Source organism: Saimiri boliviensis, chromosome 4 (genome assembly GCF_048565385.1).
Source record: "Saimiri boliviensis isolate mSaiBol1 chromosome 4, mSaiBol1.pri, whole genome shotgun sequence".
Lineage (NCBI taxonomy): Eukaryota > Metazoa > Chordata > Mammalia > Primates > Cebidae > Saimiri > Saimiri boliviensis.
In genome coordinates, this window is record NC_133452.1 from 114,001,017 (window position 1) to 114,023,007 (window position 21,991).

The following is a 21,991-nucleotide window of genomic DNA, read 5'->3' on the forward strand; positions in this document are numbered from 1 at the left end:
TAATCAATTTCAAATTAATATTTCTCATGAAAACCCCAGGAGTATATGCAAGTCTCCCTCCTTCCCAAAATACTAACAACTTCAGTAACACTGCAAAACCGTAATTTTTATATTTCAGTCCAAAATCTGTATACAGTCAGTTTGGTTGACTTGGTCCAGTCAGTTCAGAACCAATTAGTTAGTTCCAGATAAACATAGTCACATTAGCTGTTTATAGACATCTTTTTAATGTTTACTTTAAAACAATCCCAGTAAAGGAGAGCAAAATAAATTACACTTTAATGGCAGCTTGAAATGGATATGGTGTTCCTGATTTATTTGTTTTCAGGAAACAGACAATTGCGTTGTCATACATGACTTTTAGAACTGCTCACTTAAATGCACATAATTAGATTAAGTTTTTCTTACAAAAACACAACAATGTCATTTAAGGCGAAAAATATCAGCTTCAAGGGAGACAAGTTAATATTCATATTTCCTCAGTCTGATTTAGTGAAATGATCCATTAATTTAGTTGCTCAGGTTTTATCATTCCTTGTAGTTTTGCTTTGCAAATGGGCATGAGAATTGGTCACTTAGTGCCTGACTTCCTCCTCTCTATTAGACTTGTTTTACTTGCAAATTAAGAACTTTGAGAATCGATAAATCAGTGGGAGGTGAGAAAGGCACCTTAGAACAGATCAGGGCTTAAAAACTCAATAAAGTTATTTTAAAGAAAACTTGCAATCTACAAATATTAATTTAGTTGAACAGAATGCAAACGTTTAGATCAGACATAGCAAAATTGTTTTAGTTAACTTCATACAAGGGATATTTGCAATTAAATATTAGCTTGATCAACCCTACATGTTGAAGAAGGCAGACACATTTGTACTGAGAAAGCATATGGCCACTCAGCGCTCAGCTAAATTGTGCTTCAAGACATCATTTAAGATTGACCAATGGAACTTTGCTTAGCGTAAATGGGAGACCCCTCTCATTTCCAGAGAGAGTAACATGACAGACAGAACCTTATAGTTTCCACATAATACGACTATCATTTAACATCCCCAAATTTTTGTGCTAGAGTAAGATAGACACAAAACGGTCATGGCTTCAATGTATAAAAGTTTTTCACAACACGTTTTATCACGTTTTGCTATGATTAAGACCTCAGTGCTGTGTGTAGGTTTTGTTCTGAATCTTCAGTCTTTAGCAACGCTGGGTGAGCTGTACTGTGTTTGAGGCTTAACAAGGAGGGGTCCCCAATACATTCAGAATTCCTGCTGCCAGTGGGGTTCGACCCAGGACAGGTTATGTCCAAGAATCAGTGCTACCTGAAAGTTGCTGCCTCCCTCCTTTTCCTCTGTTAATACTGGGGGAGAGTCTGCCCAGTCATGGCAGGTGTCTGGCTTTAGGTCAGTGGAAATTGTGTGTGTATGTTTGTATGCAGTAGTATTCTTGGGAGGGGGAATTACAACTTCAGTGAAGATGAAAACTTAAATTTCATAATTTACTAGCATTCTATATTTTTAAAATGAAAACAATTGCTTTAAAGGATTGACAGTCTTAACTGGGGTGTAAAATTTAGCCTCTATCTTCTACGTGTCTCCAGCAGCCAAAAAGATTCTAAATGATTCCGACTGTGTTAGAATCCAAGTGGGATGAGAAGTAGGAGGTTTAAAAATGCCCATGCTTATGCAAAGGGACAAAGTTCTAAAAGGTTAAGAAGCACGTTTTAGGTAAAGCGGAGAACTGGTTTCCTTGGGGATGGAGGCTGGTTAAGACGTGGTGAAGTTCAGAAGGAAAATACTGGCAGGGAATGGATAAGGAGTTAATGAAGAAGAAAAGTAGGGGAGAGTCAATGATGGAGAAAGCCTGTTAGGGAGGGCTGGGAGGTCTGGTGGAGTTCAGGGCCTCCTTCTTACTTTGAACATCCACTGGATAACCTTGCTCATTCTGCCTGGCTGCTGGAGAAGTATTTTTGGAGGCAGCATTGATGTCTGCCAAGGGAAAAACTTCCTTTCTTGAGTCCTCCTGTGGCTAGGGTTTAATTAAATTGAAATGCTATCTCTTATGTCCTTTTCTTTTGAATGTCATTACTTTGGCTGAAGTTCTGATGGCCTGAGATAACTAGACGGGTTTCTAACAAGCAGTCAGCAGCGTTGCTTGCTTTCTGATAAATACTTTTGTCCCTTTGTTTCCCTTGGTCTTTTTGCTGCCATGATATACTTAAGTGTTCTGATTTGCAGACCCTGCCAGTACTATTTAGCTTCTAATGGCAAATGTTCACATCAGGAAACTGAACCAGTAATTTCAGATTTGGGACGACATTCTTGGGAAGAATAGAAAATTTTCACAACAGTATAAAAAGTAAAGGAAGTTTTGTTTTAGACTTTCATATGCAAAATGTACACATAATAGCAAAAGACATTCAGGGCATATTAAAAAATAAATACCTTTCAAAAATTCTCTGCTTATATATAAGAAGGGAAGATTAGGTAGTTGAATTCCCTAAGAATACTCATTAAAAAAAAATCTAGTTCTTCTATTTTGGTTGTTTCTCTCCCGCTCATTGCCCTTTGAGGGGGATGTCATTTTCTTTTACTTTACCAACTTCCTGGTGTTGTTTCTGGATTGTTTTCAAGCCTTTCCTATCTCAGTCCTACTCAAATGCCCCATCCTCCAGGGTCCTACCTATATGTCAGCAAAATGAGAATAGCTTCTCACACTTGCCCTTTATGTGGGCAGTATTGCCAAGCCTGGGGTTGGCGCCACTGCAGAGAAACCAGCCCAATCCCAATGGTTGTTCTACTGATCAGTATTTCATATGCTTGTGTAGAAGTTGACCACTTATAAAGTTGATTCTGCCATCAGGGAATATGTTTTCATAAAGTTAAATATGTCAGATAGTCTATTTGCCCCACTGGCCCTGGATTTCATTATTTGCACATTTTCTAATTGAAGAACATTCTTGTCATAAAGAACAACATGAAAATGATGTGCAAAATTGCTTGCCACAGTGCTAAATCACCAAAAGCACACAAATTGACATCCAAATTACATTAATAATAAAATGACTGAATAGGAATGGGTTGGCAAATATATCTTGACATAAGCATCCATTTCTATTATTCCCCAATTCTGCTTTAGTTGATACCTTATTAGCAGTGGTTGATAGCCATTGTGTTTAAATATACATTATCGCCTAATCTTGAAAATGTAGTTTGTATTTACTCACAAAGCAGAAATGCCTGAAATTTGTTGGTGTTTACTCCCATAATTTCAAAATACAGTATCAAATCTTCTAAATGACCTAAACTTGACATATTCATACACCCCATAGCATTAGCTGTGTTTGGTTTCTCAGGCTTTTAAACTCAAGGTACATTACTAAATGAGTGGGTTAATGTCGATGCACCTTGGAATTTTAGCCATCCCTAAACATGCATTTTCATGCAATTAAAAGATAACGGGCTTATAAACTGCCTTTCATGTTCTTCCTGATTCTTGCAATTTCAACTTTTTAGAAGGGCTTTCGAAATAGTTCATGCAATGATATGTATGGCTAAAGGAACTGCTATGCCTGGAAAGAAAATGAACTTATTTCAGTTTGACATGAGGCAAGCTGAGGGCATCTGTACTTTCTCCTGCCTTACAAATGCTCTGAGATGATCGTGACCTTCCAGTCCTTAGAGAGTCTGATGCAAAGGCAGCCTCCCTGGCAGGCTGCGGTGCGGCATCAAAAGTGTCTGTCTCTGTCTCTTCGGGACCCACCTCTTCATCAGTTATAAACAATTTGGATTCCCTCCATTTGGGGTAAAAATCTTGGCTGCCTCTGGAGCCACTTGACTCACTCCCTGAAAGTTGTATATTCAGTTCCTCGGTCGACCTGATCAGGTTTTGCACAGACAAAGATTTGCCCAAGTCCTTCGGCACCATAGGGCAGACAGACAACAGAGTTTCTCCTCCCATGTCAAAGCTTTTCCTCATAGAACGGTCCTTGGTCAGATTTGACTGTGCAACCTGAACATTTTCCTTGGAGGCAACAAGGCAGGTGGTGACGTCAGAAATGCTTTCCTGTAAGCCTGCGGGGTTTGGGTGCAGAGTCTCTGGCCTGGGCAGATGCTTGATGGCTGGGAGAGGAGGTGGGATCTGTAAAGTTGTTGGGGCTGCTGGCTTGGGTGCCGTGTTTATTTGGTTTGCAATGGTGCTGGTGGCTGCCACTGCTGAGCCATCACTTTGACTCATTGGCACCTGTGTTGCTTGACTGTGCATAGTAGGGCTAAGCGCGTAGAAAGTCTGGGCACTGAACTCATTTGGCGTCAGAATGAACTGCAGCCCTCTCGAGATGTTGGCACTAGTTGATCTGGATAAGCAGCCACTGTTTTGTCCAGAACCCGACAGATCTTTGCTATCCACGGGGCTTTGATAGTCAGATGTCTGTTCACATTCAAAAGGTGGGATCTGGAACGAAGCCAAAGCGAGGGCTGAGGCAGAGCCTTTCCGAAGGACCTGTTGATAGATGTCTAGTAGGCAGTCCAGCTTGGACTCTATGGACTGTACCTAGAAGTGAGGAAAATGGTTACACAGGAAGGAGTATAATCTGTTATTAAGAATGGATGTCATTTCTAGAATTAAAAAATGAAGTCAAGGTGTGCCAATACCTTTAAAGAAATATTGAATATAAAGCGCAATGCAGTCTGGACCCTTAGTGAATGTAGCATTTAGCAGTGATGGGGCCAGAGGAGGGACACTTGGCTTCTATTTAGTCTTCATTAGCATCTCTCCCTCCCACTTCTTTAAATAGTGCTTCTCGAAAGTTATATAAGCACTATAAAAATGCAACTTTAACACTTTCCAGCTGGGCATGATGGCTCACGCCCATAATCTCAGCACTTTGGGAGGCTGAGGCAGGCGGATCACCTGAGGCTGGGAGTTTTGAGACCAGCCTGACCAACACAGAGAAACCATGTCTCTACTAAAAAATACAAAAAATTAGTGCAGAGTGGTGGCCCATGCCTGTAATCCCAGCTACTTCGGAGGCTGAGGTAGGAGAATTGCTTGAACCTGGGAGGTGGAGATTTTGATGAGTTGAGATAGCACCATTGCACTTCAACCTGGGCAAAAACAGCAAAACTCCCTCAAAAAAAACAACAAAAAAAGACTTTTCATTCCAGGCTAGGCACAGTGGCTCACACCTGTAATCCCAGCACTTTGGGAGACTGAGGCAGGAGAATCACTTGAGTCCAGGAGTTTGAGACCAGCCTGGGCAACATGGCGAGACACAGTCTTTACCAAAAATAATACAAAAATAAGCTGGCTGTTATGGTGCATGCCTGCAGTCCCAGCTCTTAGGAAGGCTGAGTTAGGAGGACTGAATAAACCCAGGAGGTAGAGGCTGCAGTGAGCCATGATTGTGTCACTGCACTCCAGCCTGGTTGACAGAGAAGTCCCTGTCTGAAAAAAACAAAACAAAACAAAACAAAACTTCCCATTCTTTTCAGATTCTCTTTCCTAAGTCTCTATAAAGACATTCTGAAACTCTGCAGAAATCTAGTAAGGAACTTACTCTATAATGAAATCAAGACCTTAAGTATCAATATAGGTGATTCTGAATTTAAAAATATAGGCACATTTAAAAAATAATGGTACGAAATGCTCCAGAATTAATATGAGAAGTATTTTTGATTAAATTGGGGGAACCACTTGATTTCTGGAAAATTGTCTTTGTATGTGAAGATACAAAAGACTCAAGGTTAACAAGCATTCAGTGTGTCATCAGAATTGTAATACGGTTTTGTTATATTTTTTTAAAAAGTGGCCTGCCGAGTGCAGTGGCTCACATCTATAATCTCAGCACTTTGGGAGGTTGAGGAGGGCAGATCACTTGAGGTCAGGAGTTCGAGACCAGCCTGGCCAACATGGTGAAACCCGTCTATACTAAATATACAAAAAATAGCTGGGTGTGGTGGTACATGCCTGTAACCCCAGTTACTGGAGAGGCTGAGGCACAAGAACACTTGAACGTGGGCGGCGGAGGGTGCAGTGAGCCGGAGCACGTCACTGCACTCCAGCCTAGGGCAATAGAGTGAGACTCTGTCTCAAAAAGAAAAAAACAAAACAACCAAAACACAAATGAATAATAGATCTTTGTTATTTTTAAATCATTTTCAACTGTTGGAAATCTATAGCTGTCTCCAATTAACTATTAATTGATAAGATGAAATTTTCTATTTCTTATATGGAAATCCAAAGTGTTTCAGAGAGTACTGTCTACACACCAAGAAAATTTAATTTCCTTCACTCTTTTCTTGATTTTATTTATTTTAAAATAATCACTGCAATACATCCAATTGCCTATGATGAATTTTGATTAAAAAATTCTGACTAAAAATTTACCCAGTGTAGTTGAGTTGTACCTGTTTTTCAACCTTGACCACCCGACCGAGCATACTGAGATCATCTGTGGTCTCATGTTCTGCTGTTATTTTCTCTCGGCTCTTCTTATCTGATGTGATTTGCCCTTTTCCAAGAATTTGATCAACACTGTCAGAGAAAGAGTAGATCTGGTTATGAGGGCTTAGGACAGAATGAAGAGTTTCAGAAAAATATAGTACATACAGTTATTCGATTTATGTGAGATGAAATAAGAATAAACTTGTTCCAGTTGATATGCTTATTTTGTTAACCTGAGATTACATACTAGATTAATCTCATTATTCTGGTCCCAGATGAAATCACTTATGGGTGGTCTTCTGGAAATAAAACTTTAGTAAACTACAAAGTAATGGTTTCTACCTCTGATCAGGCAGTTCCTAAATTCAACCATTTCAAAATACGACAAAAATCATAACTATAGTTATTTTGCATTAATAGAACAGATTATTCTATGAGCACTTACTGTACATATGTGAAAGATAAGCAGATAGGAAAGCTATGGTCTTTTCCTTTTGAAATTCAGCTGGAGAAGATACATGAGCTAGAAACTCAAGATTGGCTATATAAATTCCGTAGCAGTTCAACTTTATAAAACTTGGGAGCCATAGACAGTTTTATTAAAGAACTTAGAAGGTCATGGCCATCTAGGCAGACATTGTAACATGATCACAATCTCTGGTCATGTTACAGATGTTATAGAATGAATTAAAGCAATTTCCAAGAAGACTTGATCAGCCTAAATAAGAATCACTTTCTTCTTTACTTGTATGTATTTAGGATTGAATTATCAAGAGTCTTGACTCAACTTTCCAGCTTACTTTTTCTGCACAGAAACATAGGCAGTACTCACTTCCCACCATGGCATCTAATCTACTAAACTGAAAACTCTACCAGGTCTGGGTCATTATTTTATCAGTCTCTGGATGTCCACAGGTTCGGGCACACACGATGGGCTCAATAATTATCTGCTGAATAAATTAACAAATTGTTATTTCTATAACAATTGATGAACAGGTATTTTACTAAGGGCCCATCATATGCCTCACACTGGGCTAAGCATGCTGTAGGCATATAAAAAAGGTTCAAGACTCAGTCCTTGCATTTTAGGCACTATACAATCACAAATGCTGGTAATTTGTGCTGATAATAAAGCAACAGTCTTAAACTGAATTGACTAAATATTTTGGTTTTGAGATATTACAGTTAACCATATGTGGTTGGAATTAACATGTAGAACTCATTTCTATGAACCACTCAATAAGATGCTACTAGAAGGATAGTATATATCTAGAACCGCACAGGACATGAATGAAGGAAAGAGCTCAGTCTTGGTCCACAGCAAGGTGAACATGTTTGCAACTAGGAAACAACACAAGGGCCAGGTCTCAGCTTTGGCCCAGCACACCAAGATTCGGAGTGCTCTAGTGTTCTGCAGTAGACTCTACGACTGTATAAAGGTCAGAGAAAGGCCTGTCTTCATGGGCTAGATGATTTGATGAAACTTAATGAAGAAGAAATGTGTTATTCCCAAAGGATGATTAGAATTTAGGTAATAAATGGAATTTAGATAATGTAGCAGCAGCAGCAGTAATAATTTAAACATTAGCAACAACCATTAATGTTTATTAGACACAGTGCCAGGCCTGTTATATGTTATGTTTTACATGCATTAACTTATTCAATCCTCATGATGACCCTATAAGGCAAGAACTAACTTTCTTCCCATTTTTACAGTTGAAGAAAATGAAACAGTTGGATGCTTTTTAATGCCTGAGTTATATTTGTTAAAAGCAAAATAAAATCAATGTTAAAAGGAAGTTCCATTTGCCCACTAAAAGTGAATTAAAAAGGTGGACTTCAGAGGTTTACTCTACTGAAGAGAAGTTCTTCCTAGTGTCTATGCCCATTCCTTTACAAGGAATGACATTTCCATTGCTTACCGTGTTTGAAGGCTTTTAATTCTACACAACATGTCCAGATGACCAGCAGAATATTGTTCAATGACATCTTTTACATCATATGGACGTAATGTTTCCTTAAACTTCCGTTTTGCAACATGAAATTTCATAATTCTACATGAAAACATATTACATATTAATCTCTGTAACTTTGTTATATAAGTTACCAAAATAGATTACTAGTAAATATAATAAGAAACTCTGGGGGGGAAAGTCATGCATCAAATTATTTTTGGCTTCTGCAGATGTGTCATATAAAAGCCTGAGATTACAGTGGACAATTTAAGAACATCTCATGTGAGACACACCTTAAGAATAGAAAAACACACTAAAAAAGTGGCTGAACATCAAGTGCTTTGCCTTTTTAATGTCCATTGAAACCCTGAATGAAAGTTAAAGTCAAAATGCAATTCTAACTTTTCTATGTGATCTCCAGAAGTCCAAGATATAATATCTAGTGATAGCATGCCTTAAAAAATATAAAGGCTGTTAAATGGTCTTTTGTGGAACTACATGCATTTTTGACACACAAATATGTTTGCAAAACACTCTATTCTCTCCAGAGAAATGTAAACTAATATGAAAATTTGCATTTTTTTCATAAATTATTCCTGCAAAATAAGGCTGGATTAGCTAGCCAAGTTCTTTTTATTTTAAACATAACACACTTTTTTTTTTGAGATGACATCTCTCACTATGTTGCCCAGGCTCTAACTCCTGGGCTCAAGCAATCCTCCTGCCTCAGCCTCCCCAAGTGCTGAGACTATAGGCATGAGTCACCAACACATTTCTTAACTAAGCCTTGAGAGCTTGTGCTTTTCAAAACCAGAGACCTCTTATTGCAATGCCTCCCACAACACGGACCCCATCTTTTAAAACGATATTTCACCAACAAATTCCGTGATGTCATCAACAGCTAATCTGCCTAACATAACTAGTTCCTGCAATAACTTGATGCAATTTCTGATGAAAGCAAAGAAACATGACATTTTAATTAGTTTGTGTAGCCTTATTGCAGGTAAATTTAAACCTGTTGGTGTTTTTCAACTACTAAACGGCCCATAGACTTCCATTATCACATTTGTAGATCCCAGGCTGGGAATCAGTCACTAAGGGCCAACATTTGTTGTCCCTTGGTGGAAAGTGGGAAGATTGGGAACAAATGCAAAGTTTAAAAAGAAAACATCAGTTGCCTATCTTAGGTGACAGCTGATTTCAAGGAATCCAAATCCTTTTATAGATTAAAGAGCCTAAACCCTACTTTGCAATTGTATTATTAACTTTCAATTAGTCATATCCTAATTATTCCCGAATCACTTAACTGTAATATTCTTACTCCCTTTCTCTAACTACATATTTTCCGGCAATCTCTTCTTTATTCAGGATAGGTTTTTAATTTCCCCCCTCAAAAGCATTTAAGCAAAATTATCCAGTAGAAAGTAAAGAAAATTGGTGTTTTAATTTAATCTCTTAGTATTAAGCTTTGGTTCCAAATCGACTTATCAGCATTTAGGTTTCATACAGTCTTAGTGTCCTGTATAAAAAATAGTGAGAAACATAGTGAAATATATTACATGTGAAATTTCTGGCCCTGAGCGATGATGTATATATCTGTTTCCCTATACCAGACTGTCAATTAGGTAAAGGCAGACATGGATGTCTTTTATTCAACAATCCATGCTTAATAAAAGTTAGCTATTGTTGTTACCACTTCTAATGACTGTTACTATTCTTCCTGAACATTGCGTGCTCAGGGCTCAGCACAGTAGAAACTATTTGTTGAATAAGAGGAGGAAGGAAAGAAAGAGATAAAGAGAAGATCCTCTAATCTGAGTCAGATTAAGAATAAAACCAGAAGAGCTAATCTAACAGCCTAAAACCTTTTTTTTTTTTTTCTATCTTCAAAGTAGCTAGTGATGCCTAGGTAGGCAGGAAAAAGGGAAAATCATCTTTCATACATCATTAGGTGCTTTTGTGGGTGTTGTGGGTGTGGTTGTGCTTTCATAACATCTGTCTACCACTTGTTATGTGAAGAGTACTTCACATAACAAGTATGTCTTCACATAATGTATGTCTTCAATAGCACTTGATAAGATATTCTTTTCTCCTATTTATATTTTGGGAAACTGAGGTTCAAATAACTTAAGTGACTTGCCCCCCAAAATAAGCAACTGGTATGAGACAAAACCAGGATCTCACTCAGATCTGCCTGGTTCTCACCCCCACATAACGTCCTGGTTTTCCCGTGGCATCAATTCTGGAGAATTGAGAAGTCTGAGTGGGATCTTCAGCAGTTCTTTCTTTCCTGTGGTGGTGGAGGAGGGGCAAACTACATTATACGTCAGTGTGTTCTCACTGGCTGTAGCTCAGACATTTATGGTTTGGGATGTGTCTGCCCAGATGTGAACTCACATACTTCCAATTACCTTTTGTGCCCTAATGGGGATCTGCCATTGTTTCTTGGTGGGACTTTAAGCTCTTTTGGATAATTCATCTAAAGTTGCTTGTGGCTTTTCTCTCTTCCTTTCAGAGATGTTTTAACAGAAAGTACATTTTGAAGGCATTTGATAGATAATATTACACTATAGCACTCATGCAGTCATAGTTTATGCAGACCTAAAATAATTCCACTTTTACTTACATAATTTACTATTTATGAGCTAGCTAGTTAAAATTAAAATCCACGTTTTATAGTTTTGATCAATACTAAAAATGAAACTGATTATCTTTTATGTTATTTCAATATACTCACATAATGAAAAATGTGTAAAATATAGATTTTTTTTTTTTTTTTTTTTTTTTTTTTTGAGATGGAGTTTCACTCTTGTTACCCAGGCTGGAGTGCAATGGCGCGATCTCGGCTCACCGCAACCTCCGCCTCCTGGGTTCAGGCAATTCTCCTGCCTTAGCCTCCTGAGTAGCTGGGACTACAGGCACGCGCCACCATGCCCAGCTAATTTTTTGTATTTTTAGTAGAGACGGGGTTTCACCATGTTGACCAGGATGGTCTTGATCTCTTGACCTCGTGATCCACCTGCCTTGGCCTCCCAAAGTGCTGGGATTACAGGTGTGAGCCACTGTGTCCGACAAAATATAGATTTTAAAACTCTTACTAGGCTTATTTATTTTTATACATCATACCACTCCTCAAGTAGTATTGCTTTTTCTCCAATGCTTTACTTCCAGATTTTCCTACTTTATGTTTGAGAATTAAACAGTGAAGATTGGATTAATAAATATCATTTTAATTATTTAGTAAAGAGGAGTATGTGCAGTAGTGCCTGGAGTAAGCTTGTATTGACTCCCAAGTGCTGATTACTTTTAAAAATTTTGGTGGTTATTAAATACAATTATTACTAAAAATTGAATTATATAGACTTATAATCAAGTATATTATATTAAAAACAAAGGTAATATGTACTCAGAACTCACCATTTTCTATTTATTTTACTGCATGTTACTCTCTGTGCTCTTGAGTTGTTCATATCTATTGTGTCTGTACCATGGAAATTCTATCTAATAATGTAACACTGCATGTCTTCTCAACTCCTGCTCAGTGATGTCACATTGGTAGCTTGAAAACAGCCATTACAGGAGTATTTACACTACAGAAATTGGCAAACACTACAAATCAGGGTTTCCTTCTCTAGAAGAGCTGGTTGTTCAGAATTTACCAGAGCATTATTGAAGCTAAAAAAAAAATCTTTCCTATTAAGTTTTTGAAGATGGAAATCTAATAGATTTTCTCAACTGGCTGTGTTGTGGGTTGAAAACAAAAACATTAAAGATACTCAAGGTGTGATATGAAAGTTCTAAATCATGTTCTATGATTTACAAGTGTGGAGGGAATGTTTACAATATTTTCTTTCTTTCTTTCTTTTTTCTTTCTTTCTTTTCTCTCTCCTTCCTTCCTTCTCTCTCTCTCTCTCTTTCTCCCCTCCCCTCCTTTCCCCTTCCCTTCTGTCCGTCTCACTCTGTCACTCAGGTGGAGTGCAGTGGCTCAATCATGGCTCACTGCAGTCTTGGCCTCTCAAATCTGCCAGTCCTCCCATCTCAGCCTCCCAAGTGGCTGGGACTATAACCATGTACCCCCATGTCTGGTTAATTTTTGTATTTTTTGTAGAGATGGGGCCTCCCTGTGTTGCCCAGGTTGATCTCAAACTCCTGAGCTCAAGTGATCTGTCTGCCTTGGCCTCCAAAGTGCTGGGGTTACAGGCATGAGCCACTGCACCGGGCCAATAGACATATTTGAAATCAATAATTTAAAGAATGATGACCCTGTCATTTTACTTTTGTTAAAAGAAGTCCAGGCATGTCCTAATAGCTCTCAAAGCTGTCCCCTCATTTGCATCAATGCTGCTGTAGCCTGAGAAAGAATAAACCTTTCAAAATGCAAGTAAGGGCACATTACCTTGCTCCTAAAGTCTTTCATTGGTTTTTATGGCCTGTAGGATAAACATCAAACTCCTTAGAAGTATATCGTCTATGGCCATATATAAACTGGCCTCTGTCTCTCTTTCTTGCCTCATCACCTTCCACTTCCTGCTTGGGACTTTAGGTTCCAGCAACAATAAAGTATGTGCAGGTCCACTAAACACCAGCCAATCAATTATATACTTCAATTATTTACATTTGCTATTTTTTTTCCTGAAATCCTGCTATGTCTCCAAGACTCTGCTTTAAAGTCACTTCTTTTGGCCAGGTGTGGTGGCTCACATGTGTAATCACAGCATTTTGGGAGGTTGAGGATTGCTTGAACCTAAAGTTTGAGAGCAGCCTGGGCAACATAGTGAGAATTTTGTCTCTACAAAGAATAAAAAATTAAACAGGCGTGGCCAGGCATAGTGGCTCATGCCTATAATCTCAGGACTTTGGGAGGCCGAGGTGGGTGGATCATCTGAGATCAGGAGTTCAAGACTAGCCTGGCCAACATGGCAAAACCATGTCTCTACTAAAATACAAAAATTAGCTGGGCATGGTGGCAGGTGCCTGTTATCCCAGCTACTTGGGAGGCTGAGGCAGGTGAATTGCCTGAATCCTGGAGGCGGAGGTTGCAGCTAGAAGAGATTGTGCTTGCACTCCAGCCTGGGCAACAAAAGGCTCACTCTGTCTTAAAAAAAAAAAAAAATCGCCGGGCGCGGTGGCTCAAGCCTGTAATCCCAGCACTTTGGGAGGCCGAGGCGGGTGGATCACGAGGTCGAGAGATCGAGACCAACCTGGTCAACATGGTGAAACCCCGTCTCTACTAAAAATACAAAAAATTAGCTGGGCATGGTGGCGCATGCCTGTAATCCCAGCTACTCAGGAGGCTGAGGCAGGAGAATTGCCTGAACCCAGGAGGCGGAGGTTGCGGTGAGCTGAGATCGCGCCATTGCACTCCAGCCTGGGTAACAAGAGCGAAACTCCGTCTCAAAAAAAAAAAAAAAAAAAATTAACCAGGCATAGTGGCACATGCCTATGCTCCCAGCTACTTGGGAGGCTGAGGTGAGAGGATCACTTGAGCCCAGAAGGTCGAGGCTGCAGTGAACTACAATCTTGCCACTGTGTTCCAGCCTGAGTAACAACGTAAGACCTTGTCTCAAAAAAAAGGTCACTTCTGGGCTGGCGCAGTGGCTCACGCCTATAATCCCAGCACTTTGGGAGGCTGAGGCGGGTGGATCATGAGGTCAAGAGATTGAGACCATCCTGGTCAACATAGTGAAAACTCTGTCTCTACCAAAAAATACAAAAATTAGCTGGCATGGTAGTGCACGCCTGTAGTCCCAGTTACTTGGGAGGCTGAGTCAGGAGAATTGCTTGAACCCAGGAGGCAGAGGTTGCGGTGAACCGAGATCGCACCATTGCACTCCAGCCTGGGTAAGGAGCGAAACTCCATCTCAAAAAAAAAAAAAAAAAAAAAGTAACTTCTTTCATGAAATTTTTGATTCCAACAAAACAGTTAATCACTTCTCTATTAACCTCTAGTTTAGTACCTAATACACCACACTATAATTGTTTGCTTATATACTAGCTTCTTCCAACACACTGTGTGAGACCACTGAATGCAGGGATTCTGTCTTTTACTCTTGATATCCTAACACTTGGCACAGAGTTTAATGAGCATGGGAGGTTTATTTGTTTAGAAGCTCTGCTGGGGAGACTTGGGTAACTCTAGAGGGAAGAGGGTGGTGGATGGTGAGAGCTCCCCCTTCTCTTTCCAAATGCTTATCTCTAGTCATTCCTCTGCATGCTGCCTGCTCTCCAGCCCATCTGGATTTTCCTGTCACTAAAGTGCCCATTCATTAGGATTCTGTCTCTTTGCACTCCATGTAAAATGCTAATTGTTCCAGATTCAGTTGAAGCACTAAGTGCTCTAGGAAATCTTTCCTAACCACCCTCACTGTGGTAGATGGTGGTCCTTCATTGGTTTTCTATGGCCTGTAGGATAAACATCAAACTTCTCTGTGTTTTCAAATGTACTATGATGCAGCTAAATCTGTGGCAATGTGTCTTACCCACTGGAATTTATTCATGCCAGGAACTGTGCTTTTTACTTTAGCATCCTGCATAATCCCTGGCAAGTATTAGGGGGTTCATTAAATGCTAAAGAAATAAATGAGGATTTGCTATTCCATAGTTCAAAGTTGTTTGTGTTCTGTGACAAGGCAGACTCTTGTACAGATCTTCTAAAAAGAATGCCTTAGAATAGATTCAAGTTCTTCAGGCACATTGCAGAGCATAAGCCTCTGAGTTTCCTCCATGAATACAAAAAACTTTCTAAAGTAAAAGAAATGTTCATTCATTTAATAGGACAATGTGTGGTTCAGAAAAGTCTTTTAAATAGAACTGCTTCTGAAAATCATGAATATATAAGATTCTTTTTCCTTAGATTGCCAGTGTAATTAGGATCACACAAAGCAACTGCATTGTAAACAATAAGACATCATCATGAGGAAGTAAGGAGCAAGGGAAGAACACTGGAAGTCAAGGAATACATAATACTGCAACATGGTAAGCAGCAAATGGAAAGAGAGACCTAATAGCAAAACAAAACTGTCCAGGAAAAAGAGAGGGAAGAGCTTGTTGGGATGGAATTATATTGTTTGAATGAAATTTATGGTTTTATAAGACCACAAAGAAAACAGTAGAAAACATGTGGCTAGAGTCTAAAAAGAATGCAACCTCAGTTTTTTGCTCCTAGGAGATTGCTATCAGTGCTTCCAAAAATCATGTGTGCCTGGCTTGCTCTAAGCAGGCCCAGGTCGGGGGGATGCTCTCTGGGGCTCCTAACTGTTTTAGCCATCATACTTTGTGAATGAAGACGCCTACCTAGTCAGCAAGGTCATGTAACTTGAGATGTTTACATTATTCAATGATCTCAGCCTCCCTCTCTCCACTCAATCCCCTCACTTGTTCTAGGGACAGTATATGATTTTCATGATCAAAATCAGAAGGTAGAGAGAGGAAAATTTGAGTCTAAGCTAAGTCTGAGCAAGTATCTCCTGAGTATTTAGTATTGTCCTCCTTGGCCCCTGCAGCATCTTATTTCTGTGGTCATGACTGGAATGCCTGGAACTGCCTCTTTCTCTGTGATGCATTGAACTTAACCTGGGCAACCACTATCCATCTGCTGGCCACAGAACTGGATGGCAGGGATACAAAGTTGAGCAAGACATAGACCTTGCTCTCCTCAACTTAATGTTGAGTGGGTTTCCAAGAGTTGTGCCTGGCTCGATGGCTGGTGCTGTACTAAGTACTTACCTGCATTATGTCAACTTAAAACTCTAAGAACTTTCCACCTTTGACATTTGGGTCAAGTAAAGCTCAGGAGGTTGAGTTGCCTGTTCAAGGTCACAGAACTAGTAAGAACAAGGTTACTGCTGATGCCAAGGTTCACATTTTTGCCATTCCACTCATGACGCTGCATCACAGAGTGAATCCCAGGCAGGCAACCTTGTAAACATTAAAGAGAATGTTTAGGCTGTCTATGGTTTGACTTCCTACTCTGCCCTGTATGCTCTGACATTCTCACATAAATGAATCCAAGGCCACATTAGTCATTTATCCATCCATCTCTGTCCTTGTCTTTCCAGGGGGATCCCATGTTTGGAATACATCTACCTTTCAACCTGGGCACCTGCGTTCTCTCATAGGTCCCCTCTGGGAATCAGGCCATGGCTAATATGGGTTACCCACCTCCAATAATTGTAATGTTTTCCCTTTTATCACAAATTTTAGGGGCCATCTGCTTACTTTACCTCATCTGTAGGATATATGCATCAGTCTCATTAGAGTCTGTTAGTTTTGCTTTATAAGGTATATTTTCTAGCAAATATATATAATATATTCCCAAAGTATATCATGAGCAAAAAGCTACTCAATTAGCCTTTGAGAAGGGGAGAGATTAGGCCATTATCTAGTTATTTGCAGAGAGCAAGGAAGCTCAGAGTTCAATAATCCTAGACCCCAGGAAAAATTTGTGGGTGCTGAAAATTGAGGAAAATGTCTCAGATTAGCTATCCGACTATGAATTCAAAAGGTCTTTTAATTCTCCAATTTTTAAGATTTACATTTCGTATACTAAGGGCTTTAACTACAGGATGAGGGGGATGAGGCAAGACTGTGGGGTAGGTTTGTCTATGGTTTGACTTAGTTAAATCTGATTTCATGCTTAGTTCTCACATAGGCTAGCCCAAACCTTCCTTGTCTCACTCTAAACACAGCTGGAAGTAAGTCCAGAGCGACTCAGTGTCTAGACAAGGGCCAGAAAGTATCTTCTAAAAGGGTCAGGTCGTAAATATTTTATGCTTTGTGGGTTGTATGGTCTCTGCTGAAACTACTTAAGTCAGCCACTGTAGCATGGGAGCAGCCACAGGACAATAAATGAATGAGTGTAACATGTCAGTAAAACTTTATTTATAAAAACAAGCCCCTCGGATTAGATTTTGATCCCCTGGCTATAGTTTGCTGACCCCTGGTTTAGATAAGAAGAGCTATGAAAAAATACCATGAAGCCAGGAATAAATGAAAGCCCATGAACTCGCTTGGGGAAGAAGCAGAAGACCTTGGTGGCCTCTTACATGCTTACAAAAAAAGTTTCATATGACTTGTGTATTTTCTACTAAAAGGAGTGTCTGGGCAAATCATTCAAGAGTTAAATTAGGACCTTTAAGGTATATTTAATGATTAAAATAATAACACTAGGCAGCATTTTGTAGTATGATCCTATGAGAAAGGTACTATTGCCATCCACATTTTGCAGATAAAGAAACTGAGACAGAGGGGTTAAGAAACTTGCTTGATGTTAAATATACAGTAATTGTAGAATTAGGATATAGAACAGCTTTGCTCCACCTTTGGGCTCTTAATCATAAGGTTCTTCTACTGTCTTAATATTAAGATCTTAATACTTTATCACAAAATAACAACAATGAAAAAGACATTTTGATGTGATACAGCTCTTTACTTGCATGTGCCTGGCACATGGTAAGTGTTCAATAAACTTTTGCTAAGTGAATATCCTGTTCTTACTATGCTCCCCTTCCTTGAGAGAGGTCTGAAGTTTCACACAAGAAGTAGTTAAGAAGTTCCATTAATTTTTCAAAGGATTACCTTAGAAGGAAAAGGAAGTGCTGAAGTGACTGATTCATCCATTCTTTCAATGAATAGTCATTAAACACCTATGACGGGCCCTTTGGAGGACCAGCAAAAGGCCGAGGAGTAAGTTACATACTCATTTGCTTCTTTTCTTCATGAGGGTAAATTGCATCCCTGGGACTAACACAGCAGCAAAGAGCAAAAGACCCCTAAGGTTAGTCTCTTTTGATGCTGTTGGTTACAAAGAGGCTAGGAGTCTAATAAACCTATTGCACAAAACTGACATGGCCCAGCAGTACCACTAGAGGGTGTAAAAGATTCATCACAAACCGAAACTGGTACCTCCTCTTGAAACTGAAGCCTGCTCATACAATTTTCTGAGCATGAAGAAATAATTAAAGCAAAGTGAAACTCTGGGTAGACGACATCTATATATACACATGAACACATGTGCACTTATAAGGAAATGTAGGTGCATTTGTTGTAATGCAGTGAGTTTTAAAATCTTACAAAAGTCTTATTCCAATCCTCTAAATTAGGGTAAAAATATTTCATATGAATATGCAGAGATAAGAACGATGAGAAAACAGAAGCAGCAGTGCCTGCTGCCGCCACCAAACAGATGGACGGACCCAGCCAGCAGCCAAACCATGTGCAGGGCAGAGAGGGCTCAGCCAACTGTGAACTGAAGAGGCAGTTTGATTGACTGTCAAGACAGCAATACTTCCCAAGCTTGGCTGCTCTTTGGAATCACCCAGGGAGCTTTAAAAAATGCCTGGGTCTTATCTCCAGAAATTCTGTGTTAATTATTCCAGGGGGTGGTCCACAGATTTTATAAAACTTTTCAGATAATGCTAATGTGCGGCCAAGGTTGAGAGCCACTGGAGTAGAGACAGGATTGGGGTGGTGGTGGCATGTGTTGGGGTTGGAACGATCCCTGCTCTCATGTAAAGAACTGATAATAATTCATGCCACTTTCATAAATTTTCTCAGTCACACATGTCAGACCCATAGGAACGGTGTTAGAGTGCCTTGGTGTCAGACCTCTAATCAGAACCCAAATGTCTCCCTTTCCTTGAGTGAGGTCTGAAGTTTCATGCAAGAAGTCACTAAGTTCTATTAATTTTTCAAAAGATTACCTTGGAAGGGAAAGGAAGTGCTAAAATGATTCATTCATTCTTTCAATGAATATTCATTGAGCACCTATGATGTTGTGCTGAGTACTGTGCTAGGCTCCAAACTGTTAACTACTGGGAGCTGGCAGTGTTAAAGAAGCCTCCTAAGTGATGACAGTGATCATTTGGTCACCAGTCTCCCTCTTTGCAATCATGGTGCAAGACAATGGTTTCTGCGACTGTGAGCTCTGACAGGATTTGAGAGTTTCATTTGTCCAGAGCTTGGAGCTCTCTAGATGAGCTCCATGTGGCTGCCTCCCCCAGTGATGCCTCATGAGTGGGACTTAAGAATCCAACCATTCATTCATTCATCAAACATTTTTTGAGTGCCTACTATATGTCAGCTTCCATGCTAGATGCCAGGGATACAGTGATGAAAAAACAAATCCTATTGCTGGGGCACTTCCAGTCTAGTAGGGCAGACCGACAAGTAGGCAGACAGTTAAAATTCCCTTAGTGAATGCAAGGTGGTGGGAAGCCCAGGTTCATATGGGAATTCAGAAGAGGGATGTTTAACCCAGACTGGTAGAGGTAATCAGAGATGATTTCTGGAGAAGATGACAGTCCTTTACCTACTCTGCATCCAAGTCTCTGGGGATATTATTAAGTTTCTGAAGGCTGCTGAATGGCCCCTTTGTGACTGCAGATCTTAACGTTTATGGGGTGGATGTGGGTTTCTCTCCCTTAACCCCTTGCTTTATATTGGTTATTTGGGTTAATTTACACTATTGACATGCATTCCACATCTCTCTAATATGGTTTGAATGTCCCCTCCAAAATTCATGTTGAAATTTTATGTTCAATGTGGCAGTATTGAGGGGTGGAACTTTTAAGAGGTGATTGGATCATTAGGGCTCTGGCTGTATGAATGAATTATAAATTAATGGGTTAATAGATTAATGGGCTATCATGAGAGGGGAACTGGTGGCTTTATAAGAAGTGGAAGCGAGACCTAAGCTAGCACTTCGCATGCTCAGTCCCCTTGCTGTGTGATGCCCTGTGCTGCCTCAGGATGCCACAAGAGTCCCCACCAGCAAGAAGTCCCTCACCAGATGCACCTCCCCCACCTTGGACCTCCTAATCTCTATAATTGTAAGAAATAAATTCATTTTCCTTATAAATTACTCAGTTTTAGATATTGTTATAAATATCAGAAAACAGACTGAAATACTCCCTCTTCCCGTTTGGAAAATTCTGATTTCTGATTCTATGAGAAATACAGCATCTGTATTAGAAGCACGAACCCCAGGGCTCATCCTTCAGGTGACCCAGAGCTTTTTGATCACTGAATTTCCCCTGAGGTAGCCCTCTCTTGAAATTGATCATGGAATAAATCCAGCAGACAACTAGGGCTTCAGGGCTTGATAATTTGCATCATTATTGAAGGCATATACATTAGTTATTTAGAATACTTTTTAATGTTGTTTTCCTGTTAATACATAAACATAATTCAACAATACAGATTTGCATTTGTGTATACAGTATTTAAACTCTGACAGTTTTATAACTTGCAAAGCAAGTTATAAAATTATATATCTAAGATTCCTCCATTCTTCTTTCATCTCAGATTGGGTTACTAGACAAAACCAAGGAACCCCAGGAGTCCCTGAACGCACTGATCTGTCTCATTTTCTTGTTATTAACTCTGAATAGAGAAATGTAAATTAACTCCACGTGTGTACAGTCTGTCTGATGTTCTCACTATAGGGGCAAGCAGATATTCCATTTGGCTCCTTTAGGACCTTCAGACGTTCTGTGGCCATACTGTTTCTACCACTGAGAGTAGACTTATTCTCCTCATGCTTGCTATTATTGTCCTTTATATGCAGGATCTTGTAGACTCTTTTGCAGAGTTTTTTTTTTGTTGTTGTTGTTGTTTTTTAAAGTTTGTGGAGACGGGGTCTTGCTGTGTTTCCCAGGCTGGTTTCAAACCCCTGGGCTCAAGCCATCCTCCCACCTCAGCTTCCCAAAGTATCGAAATTATAGGCATGACCCACTGCACCTGCCCCCAACTACAGATTTTGTTGGATTTTCTTTAAGGGTGTAAGAGTAGTAACTTCCAGATCTGAGCAAGTCTTTCCTGCCGGGAATTTTTTTTTCTTCCTTTTTTCTTTTTCTTTTCTTTTTTTTTGAACCTTGGAAAGTGTTTTGTTTTTTTTTTAATTTTTTTTTCTGCCAGGAATTTGTAAGCATTGATATGGCAACTAAATTTGGGGATTTGTTTTCCTAGGAGTATAAAATCTTGCATAAACTTTAAAGTGTGAGATGAATAAGTAAATAAATAAGTTGACTATACATGTTGACTGATTTTAAATATTTTTAGCATAGAATAGGAGGTAATATTATTAGCAAAGAATAGAAGACTCAGTTTAAATTATAGCCAAATAAAAGGTTTAATATCTCAGATGCTATAAAGTAAGTGTATCTTCAGTGAAAACACTAACAGAGCCTCAGAGCAAATGTAGCCACAAGTAATTACCTTTAAAACAAAAATAAGCAAAAGGAACATTCTAAGGAGTATATTAGTGGATTTTAAAGATATGTGCTAAATGATCCATAAAATGTTCTTTCAGCAGCATCCTTTACTGTAATGTGTCATAGATTGGCTGTCAAGAATGTCTTAATAGTGACTTGCAAACAAAGACTCATCACCTCTGCTAAAATAGCAGAGATTTCATCAGCAAAATTAAGAACTGGTGATGATTAAACAGCTTGTAGATTTGACAAAACCCACAATGGCAAACATGTGCCTCTTCTTTACTTGTGGCGTATTCTTGCCTGAAATATGAAGTGAGATGTAAGAAGGATTCACAGCTGAGACTGCATTTTGGGAATGGTCAAGAGAATGGTCCCATACATGCC

The 21,991-nt window shown here is 39.4% G+C and overlaps 1 protein-coding gene across 4 annotated transcripts in view; it reads right to left on the minus strand.

Annotated features, from left to right (window-relative positions):
* Window positions 1–203: 203 nt before the first annotated feature.
* Window positions 204–21,991, minus strand: part of KCNQ5 (potassium voltage-gated channel subfamily Q member 5) — a 581,045-nt gene continuing 559,257 nt past the window's right edge. For all 4 annotated transcript variants that reach the window (XM_074398052.1, XM_074398053.1, XM_039467797.2 and 1 more), the window contains 3 exons: window positions 8,361–8,492; window positions 6,402–6,528; window positions 204–4,545 (listed from right to left, as the gene is read on the minus strand). In XM_074398052.1, coding sequence (XP_074254153.1) covers window positions 3,583–4,545; window positions 6,402–6,528; window positions 8,361–8,492 — 1,222 coding nt within the window. In that variant the 3' untranslated portion in view covers window positions 204–3,582. The remainder of the gene's footprint in view (window positions 4,546–6,401; window positions 6,529–8,360; window positions 8,493–21,991) is intronic.